Consider the following 24094-nt stretch of genomic DNA (forward strand, 5'->3'; position numbering starts at 1 on the left):
AAGAGTATAATGGCTTTGGTACAGTGGCGACCAACACCTCTCCACTGACAAAAAACATTTTGTTCATACCATTTCATATCAGTATCAGTATCTAGTATTGTATGTACATATTGCTGCCATGGAGAAAATGTTAAAATGAGACTTATTTTTTATAATGAAAATACGATCCTGTTCCCATCTTTTATTAACGTCCGTCCTGAGAAATCCAGTCACAAGCTGACACCTCAAATAAATTAAATAAATAAATAAAAGTACAGGTGTAAACAGCAGCAATGTGTCCTCAGTGCTCAATTATGTTGATATCATAAGAATGAGGGGGGAAAAAAAACATTATTTTTATTATTCATTATAATGTGAAAATCTTGTGACTATGAGAAACATTCTGAAATTGCTTATTTTAACATGATTTTTCTCCCATCACACAGTCATATTCAGTACATCATGGTGAAAAAAAAAAAAAAAAAAAAAAACTGCTTATCAGAGGTTCAATCAGCATCTACTAATAAAACAGTGTTAGCCAATAAGATTGCTGGCTTGAAGGTACTGCCTGTATATTGCATTATCTTATGATTTTTTTCCCCTCTATCTTTCTCTCTTTCTTGCCTCCCATTTCTTCCCCCATCCACTTTCTGATTTCTCTCTCTTTTTTTCCCATTTTTTTTCCCCTTTTGCTCTCTCTCTCATCCTCTGAGTGATGTGCCATCACAAGGCATAAGGCCTTAATTAATCACAGGACCTATAACAAATTCTCATCACTCAGTACGTGCGTGTGTGTCATTGTGCATGTGTCAGCAACCCTTTATGTATGTGCGTGTGTGTGTGTGTGTGTGTGTGTGTGTGTGTACCTCAGCCCTGTCTCCAGTGAGGGAGTAAATGAGTAGGATACTGGCATGGAGTTTTAATTTTGGGGCAAAGACTCTAAATTCAGGCAGTTCATTATAGTATAACTTGTACTTCTCACTCATATCTTTATAAAACGTATTTATTATATAATATATGAAAAAAGTAAGATATAAAAATGCACAACAGCTCACCTCAGTGCTGCTTGTTTGTTAACACATCTGGTAGTTGCAGGTGTTGTAATACCGAAATAAAGTTCCACAAGTTGGCAAGCAAGAGGGAAGAAGGCATCAATAATGAATCCTAAACAAACATGTGCTGTTGTCCAGCCTTCAGAATGTTTTTTTTTTTTTTTTTTTTTTTTTTTTCAGCTTTTGGGTGAAAAGGTACACTTTTGGAGAAGAGCGGTCCTGGCGAAGCAAACATTCTCAGGACAGGGAAGGAGCTGACAGGTCAAACAAAAAGAATCTATTACACTTACAGACCAGCAAATACCACTACATAGGTAGAACCCAAATTGTCATCTTAAATTTTAGAGAACACTTTTGAAAATAAATAAATAAATAAATAAATAAATAAATAAATAAATAAATAAATAAACAAGTAAATAAAAATGAGCAGTCAGTCAGTCAGTGTTGTCCTGAACTGCCACTTCCTTGTACATACCATAATTGAAAAACACCTTATTTTTGCACGCCCTATGTTGAGCTGATCCCTTAAAGTGGCAGTGCTGGTCTCTACCACAGTTTTCCAACGGCCGCACTGTACCCATTTCCATTTGATTATAAAAAATATATATATTTTTAAGAGGCAACATCGTACTTTTTTTTTTTTTTTGTCACATACGCATTCACTGATTTGACTGTGATGAGTTCCTCTATTTCCACTACACAGTGTACATCAGGCAGCAAGCAGCTAACTTTCAGCTAGCAGTCTGCTGGCTGGAAATGGCCATTTTAATTTTTTCAATGCCCTGCAAAAGACGGTGAGTGAATCAGGCTGGCATCTGTTATAGTCTATGCTAATTAAATTGAAACAGACCACAGGCATGCTTTGGCGATTGTTTGTCTGATGGATAGCGTTTTACTATATCCGGTTTTCTATCTTTATGGATGCAGATCTGTCAGAAAAACACCATGGGTTCTGTTTTCGTGGGTGTGCAAAGATCATCGCAAGCAGCAACACCAACTTTGCCAGGTCATGCGGTTTATTTGTGCTTTTGCATCGGGCTTAACACAAGAGTGGGAGGTTTGGCATTCTGAAATAGGAGGTTTATTTAGATGAGGAAGTGCAACGTGAGATGTTGCTATTTGCTATTTTGGCAAAAAAAAGAAAAAAAAAAAGTCAATAAGTCAATAAGACCGCCGAGGAACATGTCAAATCTCAGTGCCATGTCTATTTTACCATTCCTGCTGCCTTCCAGGACAATGCAGCCCTGGATATGTGGCTGTTTGGAGACCTATGGGCATGAGGCTTCTTACTCCCTCAGCAGCAACGTAGATTCATTAATGTGTTGTCAAGGACAATAACCATATAGTGGAGTGAACATTTGGCATGCTGAAGATGTGATTTAGATGTCTGGACAAGTCAGGTGGGACCTTGCAATACAGAGCTCAGAATCTGTACGTTCTTTGTGACTTTTCAGAGGAGACATTTCAAAGAGCAATGCACAGCAGAGGAGGGACCAGTTCACAGAAGAGTTGTAACCTGGGATTGCATTTTCCTTAATGCATTACTTACATTTCGTACTTTATTAAAGAAAAAAAAAATCAATAATGAATTGTATGTCTACTTTATTCATTCATTCATCTGACATAATGAATTCTGCGAAGATAGCAGTTAATCTCCAAATCCCTCCAATGTATTCCACCACACCCAGCTCCTTTACGGTTAGAGTGCATGGGCAAGGCTGCACTCAGACGAATGAAAATAGTGAGTGAGTTTGAATACGCCCTCACTGAATTAAAATAGGACCCCAAGTCTATTTGGTTTGTTAGATGTAACCTTTTGTACTGGTGTATCAAGCTTTGTAGCCCTAGTAAGATGTACCTGTAGCCATTCATTGACAAATTAATCTGTGTGGACCACAAACCCCAAGTGATTTTCCAATTTGGCCCACTTGCTGCTTTAGTTGAACAACCCTGGTGCACATAGTCTGAGTGGGATTTGCCAGCAAGAGCAGTTCATTTGTTATAGACAACAGGCAGTCCTGTAAGACAAGGCGAAGACAACACAAAGAGATTTCAGAACTTGTTAACAATCATGAAACTAAATTGTGCTAAATGGAGACTTTTCTACTCCTAATTATATAAACCAGCGCTCTTCCCCTCCTGCTTCAACCTCTTGCCTCTTCAGTATCATTCAAAGCGTATCTGAAACTGAACATTCTGCAAATATAAAATTATCCAAATTTCAAATCAGTTGTGCAAGTGCCTCTGTGGCTGCAATCAGCCCCACAGCGACAGAAAAAAAAATCATTCAAAGCTGTTGTTTACCTTGTCGCTGAAAGTCGGCAGCTTCGCGACATTCTTGAATTGGAGGTCAGAAACAACATAATCCAAGTAATCCTACAAGAGCCTTGTGAGAGGGAAATGTAACTCATTTCCATATTCAAAAGCATTTTCTCACCATTTTTTTACAACCAAGCTGCCGTGGACCTGGAGCAGCCCATTCCCATTTGCATGGTGTCAAATAACACCTGCAAATAAACCCCGATGTGTCTCATCCTGACACCAAAGGGGTTGATTTCAGATGCAAAAGGGGCGTGACCAAGCTCTGTTTTTTGCGGTATTTGACAACCTGGGGATGAGAATGTGTTGCCTGAAAGCAGGACTTGCTTTATGTGTTTAGAAATGGAGTTTGAGTTATCAACTCCCTCTAGTGGCCAGAAGAAATCACTTTAAATACAAGGAATGACATGGAGTTCTGCATCCTGTGATCATCTGGTCAAATAATTATAACTGTTAAGGTAATCCACATTTTGAATTGTTACTGGTCTGTGTCAAAAGCAAGAGGCATCGATATAAGCCAGGGGCAAATGTGGAGGACTGAATTTTGCACTGATGATTAAAGAGATTACAGTTTTGACAGGTTGACTGTTTAAAGTTATTTATTCATTTCAGCTCTTTGGAGTTATGGACTTTTTCATATCCGTTCCACAGGGTTAGCAAATATGTCCATGCATTTTGCTCAGTTTATTCAGTTGCTGAAAAGAGGTTTGGATGACGGGGAAGAGATTAGGAAACAGGCACAGGGTGAGGGAAGAGAGAAGAATGGGAGAATGGGAAAGGGAGATGAGAGGAGATGTTGGGTTGAGGAGGGAGAATGAGAGGCAAATAGGATGGAGGCACATAATAGCAAGTCATTGGTGCAAACAACTTTTTTTTTTTTTTTTTTTTTTTTTTGTTCCAAGCCATTTTTCAGCATTGGCCCAAATATTCGACCCAGCGTTGGATGAAATCATGTTGACCCAGTGCAAGCCAGTGTTGGGTCTGGAGATCTGGTGTTGTGCATGGCCGTAGCCAAGATTCTGTGTTTCTTTAGTGTGTGTGTGTGTGTGTGTGTGTGATAGAGTTTGTTTATTCCTACAACATTAATAGGATAATACATTATATAGGAAGTGCCTTCAACCAGGCTCTGTACCTCAGCGTCCTCGTAGTTGGTTCTGGCCATGGTCATGCAATGAGAGGGGGGAAAAAAAATACAGCATTCCAGACCTTAGTGACGTCATAGCAACAACACAACATCTCATAATCTGTTCAGCTAAGTCCTCTTTTCAGCTGTAGTAGTAGCTGTAGTAATTCCTTACCATGTAACATGTAAAAAAAATGGATGATAGAGGAATAATGATACACCTGATCAAATTTTAATCAATTTAATTTTTCTTTAGTTTTTCTGCATAATCAGTGACAAAAAAAGTTGTTTGGGTTATAGATTATATTATATTATATACATCTCTGATATGCTATAAGTTACTGCAGCCACCTTACTAACCAACTCTCAACCACTGCTGAATTACCAATCCATTCAACCCACCAGACCTCATCAACAAGGGCTTGTTCTTTCATTTACCACATATTTACTGACCCAGGCATTTTCATCATTACCATAATTTTACCATTAAAGTCCTGACACGTTACACCTGACAATATATAAACGTGACATTTACTCATCAAAACGTTGATTTTTAACTTGTACGCCCACACTGTCATTGAAAACAAGAGCTAAAAATGGCTGTGCCACTTTTCAGGAAAGCTGCAAAAAAGGAAAAAAAAAGTTTATTTGTTGGCAAAAGCCAGAGACAAAATGTGTTCTCCCTGCGGCTTTTGGTATGAGTTTGAGTGAATATCTCAGGAGAGACTTTGCTTCTGATATCAAACAGACACATTGCAAGGAGAGTCATTCTGGGTTTGCCCTGAATGTGTGCGTGTTTGTTTATTGGATTTCATTTACATACACACACACACACACACACACACGGCGCTGTAATATGCTATTGGCCGTTACACCCACATGAACACAGACTGGCACAATGGAGCATTTTGTACCTTCCTGAAGGAGAAAGAAACAGAAAAAGGAGGAAGATGAGGAGGATATGATATATGAAATTAGAATTTTATTACTTTTTGCACAAGAAACACATAACTGTGAAGCATTTCCAGCTAACTGCACATGTAATATTTATCAATATTTATTTTTTAATATGAAATTATATATACATAACCTCAGTTTACATGAAGCATTGGAATCCCAGTGCTGATAGTAGATTTATTAAGACTGTGGATTGATATGGCTCCAATACATATCTCAACACAGGGCTGACTATGGCCAATAAAGCGAGACACATTTCCATGCTTTGCCCATGGATGGCTGAGTGAAATGAAATTAATATCTTTCTTTGGTCTATTTACACCTCTGTTTAACAGAATTTATTTGCATACTTAATCTGTTATTGAGGTCCAACAGTGACATGCAGCTCCAGGTAAAGATACCCAACTCATTGACTAGTTTGTCTGTTTTTCTATTTGTCTATTTTTGTCCCAAGGGCAAATCTTTCTGTCCACCTCTATCCGTGTCTGTCATCCAGAGTTCCTCTTTGTCTCTGTCTCCTTAATTGCCTGTATTTCTGTCTTCTTCCCACCTACGACATACTAGTAAGTAAGTATGTAAGTAAGTAAGCAAGCAAGTAAGTAACTAAGTAAGTAAGTAAAACAAAATGTGCACATGAATTTAAATCATATGTGCTTTTTTGGTCATTATCTGGGAAACTACACAAATTATCCACTGTAAATATTCTCACATTCATGGATGTCCTATGACTGTAATGTTATATTGTGCTTGTATACTCAAATGATTTTCTTTTTTTGCCTGAATAAGCTACTGTACAAAGCTGCACCAAAATATCTAACACCAGAACTGTTGTCTGGCAATAATAAAGCATTTTGAATCTTGTATTCATTTTTTATTACTTCCACCAGGCCAGATTATCCACATTTAGGATGCTTTCTTAGTATTCCCACTTGGGGAGCAGGAGGGCTACAATAAAGAGCTCCGGGTCATTCTTAATTTCTCCAGATTGTTTGTTGAGGCCATGTTGTGGGAGGCACACTTTCACTCCATCTTTGCCAACCTGTCTTCCAGAAGATAGATGGTGGGAAGACGTCGAGTGATGTGAAAGTTTGTTTCTGCCTGGTGAATGTTAAGACCTGCTGCAACTGGCATCATTACTGAGGTGCACTCCTCCAGAGATGATATCACTGCCGCACTCGGCCTAAAAATGAAGAAATGAGCGGAGCAGAGCTGAGACGGAAGTTGGCACAAAACTAATTCACACTTTGTTCAAGTGCTAAGAAACTTGTGGCAAAACTATTAAAAGCAAAGCATATCCATCATTTACAGTCATGTAATAAGAAGTAACAAATGAGCAAATTGCGTTTGTGTGTGCTCATGCTTGTATGTGTACTCAAAGTAAAATGCTTACATCTTTATTTTGAACCCGAGACAGTCATTCCTCAGGGTTTCTCCTCCTTTCTCCTTGACAACACTGCCATGAATTACATCTCGTCTGATTGGGATGGATGAATTGCAGAGCACACTTAATCTCCACCACCTCTGCTGCCTGAGACCCTAACAAGACAAACAATGTTAACAAGACAATAACAAATGATCATATGTGATACAAGTGCTTAGAAAACAACTGAGACCCAAGGAGACAAAGCACATATGCATCTTTGTTTTCTTGCGTATTTGGCTCCATAGGCACTTGCAGGAATATCGTATTAACAGGTGGAGTTTGGGTGGATTTCAACAAAGCCCGGTTAAATCACTTTCTCTTATCCCCTTTAAAAGCAGTGCACTGCCCGCTATGATGCACTGGCATTTTCTAATGGAGATTGGCTTCTCCAAGGAGAAATCAGTGTTCCTGCCCAGGAGGTGCAGACTGTGCAGAATATATAGACCCCAATTTGACTGTGCAGCACCCCAAACATGAATATATACTGCATAAATATGTTCCCAGTATGTTCCTTGAATGAGATGAATTCATGTTTCTGGAGATGATAACAACCGGGTCACCATGTTCTCTGTGATGCTGATGATGCTGATGCAATATTTTGAGGATAAACACTCACACTATCACAGTGCATTTTCAACAAACCTTGTAGAATAACAAACCTTGTTTCCATTATCTTCTTGGTTGCCTGTGACTTATTTTCATTTAATGAAAAAATTGCATTCAGTTAGTCAAAACTACATTCAGTTCTGCACAATGGGGCCACAATTACCAAATCTGTCTTTTTACATGATTTACATGTTTACATGATGGCATAAACTGGCATCTCCCCACCAGAGCTCTGACAGAACTAACCAGTTACTTCAGTTTCCAGAAAGAATGTGGAAATTGGATTAATTTAATACACACAAACTCATGTTCGTTTGCTGTCCTATTACAATCAGATTTAACCAAAACAATTACAGCCATGCTTCTGTAATACCACACTATGTCAGTCAAAGCTATGGGCCTTTAAAAACACAAATAAAATTGCTGAGCTTTAGCCACTACTTTCGAGATGACCTGTTGGAAAGGAGAGGATTTTTTTTTTTTTTTTTTTTTTTTTTCCCAGAAGGGGCTGGGAAAGCGGGAACATATGGCCTGAGACATGGTAGCTGTTTATGACAGTGAGTTGGGCCAGGCCAATGGTCTGCATAACCCATTTTAGCAATTAAGCTGGTATGTTATTGAAGGAGCTGGATGATGGAAGCATTTGGGACACAGCCAAAAGGAGATCATGTAAAGAGATTGGACTAAACTGATTTAACGAGACAGGGCACTCATGTTTATTTAAATTACATTCATTAACTATTATGACTTGAAGTGAAGTTTGAGTTTCTCACCTATATTTGGCCTCTCTTTTTCTATTTTCAGGCACTGAATAATCTTATTCAGGCATTTATTTACCTTGGATGTACCATGTTATAATTAAAGTAAAAAGGTGGTGTTACAGAAAAAGTCAAAGGGTCACCAAAATCAAGAAGAATCTTTCTTTGGGGAGCACTGGTGCGTCGACAGGGTGGATGCTGAATGTGCACATCAAATTTCATGATCATCCTCCCTAAAGACCAAAATGTCACATTTGACATTTTGGCCATAGGGTGGCACTAGAGGAAAGCTGTTGAGGTTACCGTGTTGACAGGGTTCATCCTCTGGGGTGAATGAATGTGCTCAACCAATTTCATGGTAATCCACCCAATATATTTGGAGAAACAATGCCTTTGAGTAAAATGTTGGCTGGATGGACGGACAAATAGATCAACCAACCAACATGGCTGTCCTTGAGCCCCGCCTGCCAGTGGGGCAAAAGTTAGTGACAAAAGAGTTGGAGATTCCATCCACTTGAATATTGAAACTGCCAATGTTAATTATCAAGCTTTATGATAAGGGAAGATGTCAGCAAATTCGGAGTTGCGGAAAAGTCATTGGATTTTAACCACAAAGAAAATGAATGGAATTCCTGCCTATTAAAACGACATAGGTTTAGGAAACTCACTCTAATGACTATGCATTCTGCAAATCTAAAGACATCTAGACTTCTGTCTTCTGTCTCTCCAGTCCATGGAGTTTCCCAGCATGCTTTTGGGCAACATGCATTTACTTAGCCCAGTTCATTATTGCTTGGCTCATGTTCCCTATTTAGTTATTGAGTTTGTATGTTTCTTGTGTATCATGTGGTCAAGTTTTGGATGGTTTTACATTATTTGTGCACCATGACTGTTACGGTCTTTTCTTTTGGTGTATATCTCCTGTATATAACATGTTATCTTGCTTTAAAGTAAAAGAGTAGATGTCAAAGACAGGCAAGGCAGTGTTATTCTTCACAAGAAAATCATGAGTGCTAAGATACTGTATATGTAATCCAGGGCTGAACTTGTTTGGAAGGACATTTTATTAATCAGAAAGCCATAATTTGTCACCTGACGAATATGGGTTTGGATTTGGGCACGTCCCAAGTGAGAATGTGTGTGGATGTTACCTTAGGGGTGTTATTTCAGGAGGGAATACACTACCACAGTTGACACAAATGGAGAAAACAAGTTAGATATAGCGTAGTCAGCATTTGTTGAAAGCATCCTTCTCCTGTGAGATTTAGGAGTAGGATGCCATGCTTGTATAGCTGAGACTGGTTCCAGAAAAGGTCAGCATTGTCAGAAAAGTTCAGGTGGGTCTTAGTGCACTCGAACTTCAGCCAGCTGTGTGGGGAGATGAGGCAGGAGAAAAGGTCACAACCTTGGCTGGGAAATTAAGATGTGTTGTCTTTTTAAAGGTGGTGAAGAATAGCCTGGGCAGTCTGAATGGCAAGAGTACAGTCACTGAAACCAACATGGACGTCTCTGCCACTAGTCTGTCAAGCTTGTTTCTCTCTTCTACAATCGTCAAATGCTCCACAGAGAGTCTGTACTGCAGCTTGTTAAAATTTGAATGTAAGATAAAACAGGAAGCTGAGACGACTTTGCACATGAAAATGTGTTCCTTGGGAAACAAAACAGGCAAGACAGAAGGCAGGAGATTGCAGTGCAAGCTGTGCATGGCTAATTTATTAGCAATGCCATGACTGGACTGGAGATAATGCCCATGAAAATGGCCAAAGCAGACATTGTTAGCCATGAACAATTCAGCAACAGCTTACTACAGCTAGTCACAAGTAAGTTTCAAATCCTAGCACCCAAGTCCCATTTCAAGTCCCAAGGCAAGGTCAAGTCAAGTCAAAAGTCAAGGCTGGCCAGGTCCAAGTCAAGTCCCAAGTCCTAAACTGTGAGGTTTGAGTCATTCAGTCATAATGCACTGTTTACCAATCTTAAATGAATAATTTATTTTACCTCTCCCTGCACTGTATAAGTAAATTATACAGTCTTAACCTGTAATTTTAACTATTGATCAATCAGAGAAAAAAAAAAAAAAAAAAAAAAAAAAAAAAAAAAAAAAACTCTGTCTTGAGTCATTTTGTCTCATATTCAGTGTTAAATCTTATATTTAAAGGAAGAAAAAAAATCAGCTAGTGGAATGAGATAATCCTACTTCTTTCCAGTGCAGTCTTTTTCAGTGAAAAAGTGAAACAAGCACAAGCAAGCCCAAGTTCCACGGTTAAAAGCAAACCACAAGGCTGACAAATACGACAGCCATCAATTCCAACAACACAGATAAGTAGTGTGTTGGCTAGAAGTACCTATTCATGGCAATCAAGAATTAATTCAGTATTAAAAGCAGATCAAACCGGAAAAGTTGCTGGTCACTACATGAGTCGGTCTGGTTTTGTGTCTCTTAATTCCAACCAGCTCTGGCTGTTATAGGTTCTGTGGTTTAATCCAGGATGAATAGACAGGTAGCTTTATCCATGTCTGTCTGTCAGTGGGTATATCTGTCTCTCTCTCTGCTGCCTGTACTACCACCAGCACTCATTAGGCGGGAGTAGGCAGGTAGCTTGAGCCAATATGTGAGTTTTTGTCTTCTATCTGTCTACCTAACTGCCTTCTTGTGTCCTGACACTTGATTTTCATATATTCAGGAAAAAGATTCATCTAATTCATGACTGACCACATTGAATCTCTCCACACCTCTCTTTGTCCCCTTCTCTTCACCTGTCTCTCTCTCTCTGTCTCTCTCTTTCTCACTCACTCATTCACCCAACCTATTAATTCTGGCTGTAATGTGTTCTGTGTTTTCATCCAGGAGGAATAAGCAGGTAGCTTTATCTAATCCGTGATTTCCCTGGTGACTCCCAACATGCCGTTCCTTTCAAATGACTTCATTCCACAATCAAACCACTTCTCTCTCCACACCACCACTAATAAGCCAAGTCCTAAATAAGAGCCGGCTTCTTCTAAATGAGCTAAAATAAAACACAAACACAGATGGGGAGATACCACAACTCATTATGCCAGCCAGGTCTGGGTGTGTGGCTGTGGATGTGCCTGTGTTCCCAAGTTAGTCAAACAGTGTGTGTATGTGTGTGTGAGTGTGTGTGTGAGTGTGTGTGTGTGTGTGTGTGTGTGTGTGTGCGCACGTGTATGCATGTGTATAAGAGAGGCAGAGGTTGTGTGTGTTTGTGCACATTAGAGTGTATTAGTGCACTACATCCATTATAATCTCTCATTGAAAATCTCTGCAGTCTCTATTCCCTTAATCCCCCCCTTGATAAGGCTAAAATAACACCATTATCCTGGGAGTTACAAGTGCTTTTACCTCCAGTGGAAATCCAGTCAAAACTATTTTATCAACTCCATGAAGGGCAATCGAAAACGCTACAAAGGTATTTCAGGATCTCAATAAGAAAGAAAATACATTTATTCTTTTACTTCAAAGAAGAAAACAGCAGAAGTTTATCTATCTGCAGGAGTCAAAGTAATTGCTATTGCCATGGTTATTTCAGCTTGAAGGGTACCAACAATTGAGTGAGGATACCATGTATAAAAAGTGCAAAGAGCAAGCGAGGCACACAGATAGCCAGTTGTGTGGGTGGAGATGATAATGGGGCTGTAGATGATGAATCCTTTGTTAGCAAAGAGAGTGGCACTGTTTGCCTACTCAGAGCAGTGTGCAAACTTTTACAGGAGGTGAGAAGAGTGGCAAGCCAGTTCAGAGCATTTCTGATGGATAGGAATGACTTCGTCTTTTAACACAGGTCACAAGTGGGCTGAAAACAAACACAAAGCTCAGAGCAAGATTTGGGGATGTTTGACAGGCTATTTAGGGAGAGGACTAGGGTAACTGCTGAAGTCACGATCCTTCTTCAAAATTTTAGTAAGACTTTTGTTGGAGTTTGCCTTTGGCTGACAGGTGAAAGTAAAGAGATGGGAAAGACTAAAAAAGAGAAGGGGATGAGAAGTGGCACAGGTTGCGGGCCGGATTTGAACACAGGACGCTGTGGTTAGATGGCACACGGCTTAAATAATTGAGCAACTGGGATTTCTCATCGTGATGCTTTTTAAAGTGAATAGCTCTTGTGAGTGGTTGTCAAGGTTATGTATTGATAGCAAAGCACAGGTGACGTCTGCAGCCTGAAAATCTGTGCATAATTAAACAGGCAGACCTTGGACTTTTAGAGATAAGAGAATTATTTTGCATTCACTTGAATCACAGAAGATAGTCCACAGCACAGTATACCAGCTGTGTACAATGGGAGGTTCATCTAGATTATGAGGCCACAGAGGAAAAATAAAACTGATGGATGATGATGATGATGATGATTTTTTTTTTTTTTTTTTTTTTTTTAAATAAGATGTACTTTATGAAATTATCCTGTAAGCATGTCTTATTAGGTCAAATTTTCCAAATTTAGTGTCATTTTCCATCGTCACCTTCCTTTGTCGTTTTGTCCAAAAGTTTGTTATATCTTGAGTAATTTTGTGTTGTCTCATGGTGTGTTGTCATATCTGGCTTTAAATATTAACTGTTGTCCAATAGACCATATTTGCCATCTGGTACATCCAGTGTACCATCCTCTTCTAATTGACAGCATGTGGATTTCTCTTCTGCTGCGATTTGTGTGAATGCAGTACTTAGCTGCTGCAAGGATCCGGGGCAGCACAGGCAGAAATTAGGGATGTTGCCATAAAGCAAAATCTCACACATGAGGTGTTTAAATATGAAAGCTTATGGACAAGCTGAGGAGATAGATGAAACAAAGGGTAGGACAGGTAGCACTTTGAGGAGTGTATTTTCTGACAGCCAGACATCACTGGAAGAAAAGTAATTTTGGTTGCCATCCCTTTGATGCTGTTGCTCTGGCTAAGGAAGAGCTGCTTCACTTGGCAAGAAAGACTGATTCTTTTAACTAAGTCAGTTCTCTTGGGTTGTCCGATATCTGTGAATCAATCGAGATTCACAGACTTGGTTCATTAAGTGAACTGCTAACAAAGACATCACACATTTGTGCCATGTCTTTTGACAAACAATTTGCTGAGAGGGACCCAGAAACTGAACAGTTCACTCAGTTTGAACTAAAGTTGGCAAATCAGCAACTGAGCTGCTAACCCATACACAAGCAACTGGACTGCATTGAAGTCACTGTCAAGATAAGCAAAAAACATCCACCTTTGTGCCAAATTCTCATGTTGTGTTCACAGGTGCACTTAGAAATGGATGGATTGCAGATCGACTACGGGCACTTATAAACTTAAACTCAGTTCCTTCTGTGACTCGATTGAATTTGTTCACTTTAAAGCAGCGGTACGCAACTGGTCTAGTTTCAGGCTCCACACTTAGAGTCACGGTCCACACATAAAATGAAAATAAAATCGTGAAATGAAGAGTGCAGCAATCTGCAATGTCATGCATTGTTAAAACTCAAAATAAACTGAAAAGTCAGGATAAAGTAAAGCAAGTAAAGTATCCTTCTTGTGTTTGGCCATTTTGTGGACCTAGCTAGCCTCCTCTTCATTTACGAAGCTGGTCTTGCTTAAGTGCAGCAATAGTAGTTCAAAATGAAAGTACTGAATTTACACTTTACACTTAGAATTTTTTTTTTTTTTTTTCCTTTTGATGAATTGGACTCACATGTCCACCATCAACGACAAATTAACCAGCAGTCCTCTGGATCATGACCCACCAGTTGAGAACTACTTCCATAAAGTATGACTAGAAAGCCCAAATTGATCTGTGAACCAATCGATAACGCAAAAACCAATCAATAATGCAGCGCTTCCTTCTCCCTTTGTAAATAACACTGTCTTTTGTCTTTCAGGTATTAAAAATAGCTATATGTCATGGTTTCTGTGATCACTCCATTCACTTATGGAGCAACCGTACAAAGATTAAACTGCACCAGAGAACTCCAACTCTTTTGATTCAGCCTGCCATTTGAATATGAGAAATAGTGACAAGAGACTTCAGTTATTTAAGATTGTTATTCTGTATTAAAGCTATACAGTTAATTATTATAAAGTGGGACCCTGAAGGTTAGAGGGGTGCACCCTTAACCAATATGTAGGCCAACTGCTGAATAAAAGTCAAGAAAAGTGCTTCAAAAAAGCATGCACTGAATTAGAGCTGCTTTCTCAATACTGTAGTTAGCTAGGGGAAATTCATTTTGTGCCCACCAGCAGTTAAATTACCCAAACAAATATCTGCACTACAGTAAAAAACATTCACATAAACAAAGACAGTTGCACAAGAATGCATATCAACCATACAATAACAAATAAATCACAAGTACAATTTATAAAGGCCTGTTCCTAAATCCAATACTAACTGGCACAAGAGATTTACAGAGTTGCAGTACCCTGTATCCTCTTCCCCAGGGTATTAACTCATATCTGTTACTGAGACAGTGCGCTGCATCATTAGCAACCACCACCTGGTTGCTCGGATCTCAGATAAAGATGCTAGGCTACTGAAATGCCCCCAGTGTACCTGCCATAGTGGCTATTTTGTTTATCATGTTCTTATTGTTCACAGTTAGTTAGGAAAACCACGCAACAAAACAATGTCAAAACAAATGAGCGATAGAATAAGACCCATATTTCTCTCCCTCTACCCTCCTGCTGCAGACATTTCTCATAGGCAATTTACATTTTAGAATCCCAGGTCAGTTTGTGATCAATCACTGTTAACCAAGTAGTTATGCTGCTCCCACAAAAGAAATATGAGTATGTATTTGTTCAAGCATACTCTAAAATCAATAATTTATTTTTTCTTCTTTGTGTTAATTTCAAGAAAGGTAAGGACGCAGGGCATGAACTGTTTGTCCTGTTGAGATGGACGATTTACAATCACAGGTTAAAGGGTTGATTAATCAAAGATTTGTGGGGGTGCAAGTGAAACCACTGGTGTCTGTCCTTGATTTGCCAAGTGCTGTAGCACAGGTTAGCACCGGTGAAATTTGAAAAAAAAAAAAAAAAAAAAAAAAAAATGGCACTGCTAAACACTGCGAAAATCTGGATATTTCAAGCAATCCCAACAATTTACAACATGAAATGCCACAGTCCTCCTTGGGCCTTAGTTCATGAAGCCTGTTGAATGCTTCATTAAGGCAAGATACTCTATAATTTATGATGTGTTCTTGTAAATAATTATGTATATGCAGGGTACATTTAGGCTTGATTCCTGTGGCGAACAGGATTGCTGTACCAGTTGGAGGCAATTCATCAATCTACACTCAAATCACCTCTCATTCGAGGACTGTGCACCAGCTTGATACATCAAATGTGAAGCAGTATCTGTGTGATTCCCTACGACAGGATCACCGTCCATTTTGGCACAAGTTTGATAAATGAGGCCCACTGTATCTCCCTGCCTGCAGCCTCAGTGCATTGCTGTAACACGGTGTATTTAAGTCAGTCTAAGGTGTGCAACAGACTATAATATTACAGCTGAAAGATTAAAAAACAGGGCAAACACAGTAAGACCCTGCATTACAGACAATAGGCAGAGGTTTTGCATTAAATATCTTAAATATGAAAAAAAATCTGTATCTATCTATCTATCTATCTATCTATCTATCTATCTATCCAAATAATAAAATATATAAAATAAAAAGTCTTAGTCGGAGAGCATGAGACAGAAAGACAGTGAGTCAATGACTCGTGCTCTCTGTCTTTCACCACAGTTGCAGGAATTAGTCATCTCTCCTTTTATAAAAAAAAAAAAAAAAAAAAAAAAAAAAAAAAAATCTGTGATATGAGCTGCCTGCTTTATGTAAGAGACCACAGCTCCCTCCTAAAAAAAGATGTGCAGAGTTTGACATGAGCGTTGGCCTGGTGGACTGACAGTGTGTCAGAAGCTCAGCTTGCAAGTCTTCACAAGAAATATAGCACTTGATTCTCTGAAACAGATTTTAGATGAAACATTCACTGTAAGTGCAACTCTACAAAAGACTGATGGACATCTTGACAGGGTAGAGGCCATCAGCTGTGACATAAATGTTGCTGTGCGCTGCATTTTTAACCATCCATATTTCACAATATTTCACTGTCAAAACTGTCATAGCACTGTGTAATCATCATAAACAAATGAGACCATGGGAACATTTCCCATAAATTGCATGGCTTCATTTTGCAAAGAGTGGGGGGTTCATCTCATCAGGGGTTCATCTCAAGCTGTCCAGTTACTTGTGAGCCCAGTCATGTTCACCGTAGCACTGGCTCCAAGCTTCCCTCAACCTGTTCCTGTTGGCTTTCATCCTCTCCAGTCACCTCTCCCCTGTCCCGGCACATCCCACTTCCCCCTTGCCAGAGATTCCTCCTCAGCCTGCCACCGAGGCCACTGCCGCAGCACAGCCATTAGCCTCAGGATCAGCAGGCCGGCTTCAGTCGGCATACCCCCGGCCTGCAGCTCCCCCTCAGGTGGTTCCCATTCAGCCTTGCACCACACCTGCAAACTACCCTGCTCTCTGTGCTTGTGTCCCTGCAGCACCAGTTCCTTGTGCATGTTCCACCAGCCCCTGGCCCTGTCCCCAGCTTCTTCCTCTGGCCCTGGTCTCTGGTCATGAGAGACTCAGGGCCCTATCTTGCGCCAGACTCCCTAAACCCGCTATTTGCGGATTTAGGATTTAGAAAGAGGCGTTCCCCCGTAAAAGTTGCTATCTTGTGCACCTCCCGCTATCCGCAAAACACCTCCGCTACCCGCTATATTATGAATAGGCGTGTTTTGGGCGTTACGCCAGTTAAACCAATCAGTGTGCCAGGTGCCATTGCCTTTAAGGGCAGGCTGCGCTATCCTAAATCCTAAATCCTAAACCCGCGATGGAGAGAGGGAGGTAGATTTTCTCAGGGCTTCTACTGAGGCTAAAGCAAGTTGGCTTTATATATATATACATATGATATATTATATTATAGGCGAGTTAATTCGGGAGGTGGAGCCACATGTGTCCAAGTGGACGTGTCACATGGTTGTACTGATTGAGTAAAATCCCCGGCCACACCACACACACACAAGAGGCAGAGGTGGAACTATGTGTAAACTAATTTATTGACAAGGTAGATTGGGCAAATAAAATATTAAAAATAAAAATATAGCACAGCTGCTGGCTTATGATAAAACAATAAAACGTGCTGGCGTAAGTGTCCAATTAAAACAGTCTTTCCTCTAAACAGTCTATATGAGTAATATACTCAGTCCATTTCGGCGGCGTCCCGGTATCAGTCCGACCGTGTGCGTGGTGAGGCTCCGTCGGGGTGCGCATTGAAGCCGCCTGGGCGCGCTCTCGTAACAGCCCAAACAAGTGTGTGCGCAAGATAGCAACTTTAGGGAATGCGCATGAAACACGCCCACGGACACACCTCCAGGCGCAAATGACGGAGTCGGCATAAGGATAGCGGGTAGCGGGTGGCGCAAGATACCGTTTAGGGATAGCGGAAGCTCCTAAATCCGCAATTTGCGGGTAGCGGGCAGTGGCAGCGGATTGCGGGTGGCACAAGATAGGGCCCTAAATGCCCTCGTAAGGCCTTAACCCATTACTTAACTGACCTAGGCAATGAGTGCTAGCCCCACAAGGACATTTTGTTTCACACCTCCTTTGCCTACTCGGTGATCTAATTGAGTCCTTCTGTCCCCACCTGATATCCCTTCACCTCTGGGCAAGTCTGTCAGGGCACCTGTTGAGATGGGGGCACTGTCACGATCCTTCCTTTGTGACAGCAGTCAGCCTATCTGTGTGAGCGTGTCTATGTTCATTTTCAGCATTTTTACTACATTTCAGTGAGTGCTTGGTGTGTTTTGGTTTTTGTCTGTCTCTGTTCCCTGCCCCTGCTATTCCTTAGTCTCTCTCTCTCTACCTGCGTGTCTGGCACACAGCACACTTGATTTGCAGCATCTCATCTGCGCACATGCTTTGAAATTTTGAAGAAAGGTTTTCTGGAAACAAAACAAAACTAAAATATTTACCCTGCTTTCTTCTTCAAATTAATGAGATAATTACCTCAGAATTCTGACTGTGCCTTATTGGCTCAACTCATTACACAGTAATGTATGCCAGATCAGGTGAACCCAAGTCCTAATGTCCCTGTGCAAAGTCCACAAACTATTAACTATGCCATCTACAATATATTCAAAAACACTAATAGACACAAGTCCCAATGTCTCAAGCCATGTGGAAACACAACTGGATTCAAGCATGTTGGCTTTCTGTGAAATGCACCTCTACAAGCGCATCATCCCCATTTTGATTTATCGAGCTAACTATTTCAATTGTCATGTAATTAAGTCAGAATTATGGGATCATTATCTGGACTGTTTTTTTTTTTGTTTTTTTTTTTTTTTTAAAGTGAATGCCCTCAGAAAATACATTTCCATAGGCTGTTCATATTGAGAATCAACAAGCACATTGCCACACCTCAAAACACAACATTCTGTACTTTAGTCAACAAAAGAAAACCACTGACTCTGCTTCGACACGAATGCAGTTTCCTCAAGCTCCTCTTTGTGAACAAAGTAGTTTAATTAAATTGTGATTCCTAATGCGAGTCAGCTCAAATGAGCCTGTTTCATGGGAGTGTGGAATCTAATGAATTATTTTTCTCACTTGATTCAACAGTTACGGGGAAACTTTCATGTGTCACAGTCACAAGAATTAACTTGTATATGTTATACACTCAGTGGCCACTTTATTAGGTCTACCTCCACAGTCTAATACAATCCAATACAACTTTGCCATAAAGTTTCCTTTTATGATGCCTATAATGCTCAGGTTTTCTTTTTGTCACAGTAACAGAAGTGTTCATTCAGTTCTATGTTTGGCACTGAGCTCATAGTTAGTGGTGCTGTTGTACTGGACAGCATTTTATTGAGAGCTGTTTCCACTATTCTGTCCCCCTCATTGTATATAAATAGGGAGGACAAAAAAATAGAAACACCTCTCAGTATAATGTAGTCCAGTACAAGACCTCTGCAAACTACAACCTCAGTAATAAACACAAAATTCAATTAACACATTCTCCCCAATGTCAACAACATTTTAAACTTTGTTAAAAGGGATAATTTATGGCAGAGCTGAACTGCACTGAACTGCATTAGATTGTACAGGTGGACCAAATAAAGTGGACACTGAGTGTATATGTGTAATTGTTTATGCATAACTCCGTATAAGAGAGAAAAAAACTCTCAAGAAGATTAGTGATGTTATCATTGTCTAATCATTTAATTATTAAAATTAATTTATAGATAACTGGTCTTTTTTAGGATCTCATCTCTCTGCTGCACATATTTTGTCAAGCTTAGCAAATAAGATTAAAGCTGTTATCATCACCTGTGATCTCTTAATATTCACACTGTTTTTCCTCACAGGATGAATTTATGAGATATGGCAATGGTATGCACAACCAAATCAACCATATCTAAACAGGTGAATAGATGCAAAGATAGGAGACATGGCCAATTACTTCAACCAGTGAGCATGATGTGTATTGACAGTAGCTGAGTGATGTAGACAAATTAAACAGAACATCATATATCCATTTATACATACACTGTGCTGCCCATGAAGAAGTGGCAATGTTTTTGATGTATTCCCTGTGCAAATGAGATCTTCAAACAGGGTGAGACACAAGAGGGGCATCTTTTAAAAGTGCAAATGGGTGATCAGACAGGGCAAGAAAAGCAGTTTTATTTGATGGGAGGGCTGTGAATGTCAAAAAAAAAAAAAAAAAAAAATCTCATATTTTTATCAGTTGAAATTTTTGTTCAGGCCCACTGGTTGGGAATGATGTAATCATTAAAGACAGGAATAATACCAATGGTAACAGCAACAACAACAATAATAATATTGATAATGGTAATAATAAAACATTTAAAATATATTTAAATCAAAATTTAGTGAACACTTGCATTTCATGGAAAATTTGCTGTGTTTTCCTAATTCCTCATTCCCTCATTTTCCTCATGTATTCCTCATTTAATGCATCATTTAAAGGACAATATCTTATTTACAAGGACCTACTAGCAGAAACAGCAGCAGCAACAACAACAACAACAACAAAAATCATTTCTTAGGGGAGGGCAGGGTATAAAATAATCATGACCAATACCAATAGCCTACCAACCAGTTTATTTTTAAGTTGCATTTCTCTCAAATCTTTGCCCTGAGTCTTTTCACGTAGCTATCAGGATGTTGTTTGTAATATTTGAGAGTGTAGTCTTAAGAAATAAAACAGAGGACATCTCCCTTTTAAGAGAGTGTGTGTTACAAGCCAGGCGGCTCTGCCATCATGCTGTTTAGTTGCTAAGAGTGTGGCATTACTCCATGAGCGCTCTGTATCTCCGAGGCTGCCTTCCTGCTGACATAACGACAAAAACGTTTAACACGCTTATGAAGCCTGACTGCTTGCCAGCCTTCACCAAAACTGAGTCTGACACAGAGCTGGCATTAAAGCGATGCTAAGTGTGTGACTATGAAGCAGAGTTGAGTTGTGTTTGGCAAGTGACTGGCACTGAAGTAAGATTGGTTGCATGGGATGTGATAGGAGCGTTTGATATTGAGAGATGTCCTGTATGCAGTGCACCTTAAACCATAATGTAATGTACAATATTCTCATGTTCGATAAATTAATTGATATTCACATAATAGACATAATTTTAGAAAAGTTAATCATAATTGCTTGTGATTGTAGAACAAATAACTAATCTTGCCCATTGTGATACTGTAGGTGATTGAATACGGGGTGTGGCAGTTTTCCCTTGATAAGAAAATAATGGGATTGATGGAAAACTGTTTTACATGTTTTACATGTCTCCTAAAAATCACATTTTCATACAGCTAAACTGCATTCTCTGTTACGTTTTTTTTTTTGTTTTGTTTTGTTTTTTTTTTTGTAGCTGGATTACGTTTATTTGTAAGCTATCACATGATTGTAGTCACACCAGAAAGAAATAGAGAAAAGTAATCAAGAATGCAATTAAGGTACATAGGAATGTAATTTTTAGGAGATATGATTGTTTTGAAATTACTTTGAGGAAACTTATATAGGAAAGGCTAGGGACACACTCTCTGTTCCCTCCACCTCTGAGCTGTGGATCTGATCCTCTTTGCTCAGAAAGACACCAGCATGGTCTGTGAAAAGAGCACTGGCACACCTACATATGACTTTTGATGGGAGGGCTTTGGAGCAAACAAGACAGCCACTCTCATTTTATTTGTTGCTTTAGCCTATCAAACATCAGCTTGACTTTCTTTAAATAACTTTTTTTTTTTCATGCAGTGTTTTCTACAGATAAATGCCCCCCTTTCAGACAGCGACATTTTCAAAGGTAATTTTTGTTTTTAAGGCAGGCAATTTTCCAGAATCTGATCATCCTGTTGATGTCAGGAGCCTTGGATTTGTGCACCAGACAGACCAATCTCCACTTTTGTTCAATTGGTTTTAAGGCTGTGCAAGTGAAATAGAAGGGAGCTCTGCTCTTGTATCTCATCCTATCTGACAGATCCTTTTCTTGTGAAAATGAAAGTGAAACACACATTTCCAAGTGCCATACTGGTTGCTGTTTGTTATATTTGAAACAGTGTGTGCTAGACAGTAACCTTTTAGTTGTCAGATGGGTAAAATCCCCTAGCATGCAGATGTAATGTGTATGCTACTTGCCAATTTGAATAGACTGAGAAGCTAGGATTTATTTATTTATTTATTTATTTTATATTTTTTTGGGCTAATAGTACTGCTTTGACTTTTTGGGATGCATCCACAACATAATTAGTGACACCAAATAAACAAATTATGATCTTAGGAGTGGAGGGAAAGACAGTTTAGTTAATTTAGGTTAGGCACTGTATAAACACACAGTAACTGCATTAACACAAAGCCCATGTACAATAAAATATATATACAAAGAGAAGACAGTATGGAAATTATGTAAAATTATAAATAAAACAGCTTGTAGGGTGAATAAGACAGTCAGAATTCAATAATTGCATTGAGCGATGATGTCAACATTGTGGAAAATGGCCATTAATTGGTGCAGCTTCTTGGGTTTTTCCTGGCATATTGTTCCATTCATGAGATGCGGTGACTGAGAGTAGCTAGGGGGAGAAAGAGAGACATGCAAAGGATGTAGAGAGGACAGATAACTAGTGCTACAGGGTAAGAGAGAGAGGTGGGAAAAAAAAGAGGGTAAAAAGGGAGGTAAGGACAGAGAGAGCAGAACAGGTGAGGGATAAGCATTGTGGATGGCAGGGAATCATTAAAAATCTGCGGGGTGTTTGGCTGTCACAGGAACTTAAGAGGCAAGGAGCACCGGCATTTTAATGCATCTCCTCCCTTGCCATCTCTCTGTTGTCGTCCTTTCATTGAGAGGGTTTCACTCTGCCAGCCCATCTCACACTTAATGTCTTTATGTTGTCCCCGAGTCCCTGCTGTGAATTCAGATGCTAAGATTATTAGCTTATTAATATTGTCTCCTTCCTCTCGCCCTCATTTTCTCTCATGCTGCCAGCTCATCCATTAAGAGCTCAAACAGGTGGTTCTATCTGGAACATATTTCTCTCTCAGGTCCTGTCAATCCACCCGTCTTTCCTCTTGTCCATCCATCCATGTCCTATTCATCCATCTATCTGTCTCTCCCTGTCTTTCAGTGTCTCGCGTTGCCAGTTCATCCAGTGGCACCTCTAAACAGGTGGTCCTATTCTGAATATATTTATCACTCCACTCCCAGCCCGTGCACACTTCCCCCTACCATGCCAGCTAATTGACTAAGGTCTCAAATGGGTCAGCATATGTGGAACAAATCTTTTTGGCTACTCTCAGCCATTCGTCGTTCATTCCCTTCCTCTCAACAAAGTTTCACACAGGGTGTCATATTTAAAATGTATCTTTTTATACTTCTCTCTCCTCCATCTTTCTCTGGCTTGGTCTCTCCCTTACCAGCTGATGGAGTAGCATGTTGAGGGAAAAAAAATAGAGGAAATGACATAATAAAATATCTCCTTTATCTTCCTCTTTCTCTCTTTTTGGTAGGAATATATACATTATCCACACTTGTTAAAAAAGAAATGAGAAAAATACATGAATGACTAAACAGATGAAATAGGGCACACATTTGTTTATCCATTGGCTCTATTCACTTCACAGTGATACTTGCAAGCAAAACAAAACAGGCCTACTATTTATTAAAGCATAGGTTTGGTATTTTTCAATTCAGGCTGACTGGAGACTTGAATCATACTGCATGACAAAACAAAACATTTGATGTTGTTTTGCTGTTGTAAAAGCATGGACCCTCTTTTTTTTCTCACCGATGAGAGATGGCTAGCATTTATTGGAATACGAGTTTACCATGAGAGCTTGAGAGTAAAATTTCCTTTGTCAGGCACTGAAGGCAGTGCATGGTGAGTACTTGATACAAATATCATGAATTATGGATGAAGTATTCCTTCAAAGGCTCCATCTTCACTCCGTTTTAATCCCTCTCTCCCTTATTCATTTTATATATTACTCTGACAATGCCGTGGCATGCAGCATGATCTGAAAGAGGTACTTATAATTTTTCTGTTGACTTCGAATCGTCTGTGGCTCCCTTCCCTCGCTCACAAGGCCAGCTATCCAGGAAAATCTCAAACAGGTGGTCATATTTAGAGCCTATTACACTCTCTATCTCTGTCAATCCATCCATCCCTCTTCGATCCATCCATCCATCCCTTCCTCTGTCTGTCTCTCCCTCACAGTGCCAGCTGATTGATTCTTGTCTCAAACAGGTTTGAGAACATTTAGAATAGATTTCTCTCTACTTCCCTCCAAATCCCTCTCCGTAATCGTCCATGCCTTTCACTTTCTCACTGTA

At 39.6% G+C, this 24094-nt stretch overlaps 1 protein-coding gene across 1 annotated transcript in view; it reads right to left on the reverse strand.

Annotated features, from left to right (window-relative positions):
• The window catches only part of LOC115369255 (zinc finger protein OZF-like), a 40131-nt gene extending 23372 nt beyond the window's left edge, over positions 1-16759 (reverse strand). The window contains exon 1 of the mRNA XM_030065830.1: positions 16525-16759. Within this exon, the coding sequence (XP_029921690.1) occupies positions 16525-16759 (235 nt within the window). The remainder of the gene's footprint in view (positions 1-16524) is intronic.
• Positions 16760-24094: the final 7335 nt, after the last annotated feature.

The sequence above is a fragment of the Myripristis murdjan genome, chromosome 12 (assembly GCF_902150065.1).
Source record: "Myripristis murdjan chromosome 12, fMyrMur1.1, whole genome shotgun sequence".
NCBI lineage: Eukaryota > Metazoa > Chordata > Actinopteri > Holocentriformes > Holocentridae > Myripristis > Myripristis murdjan.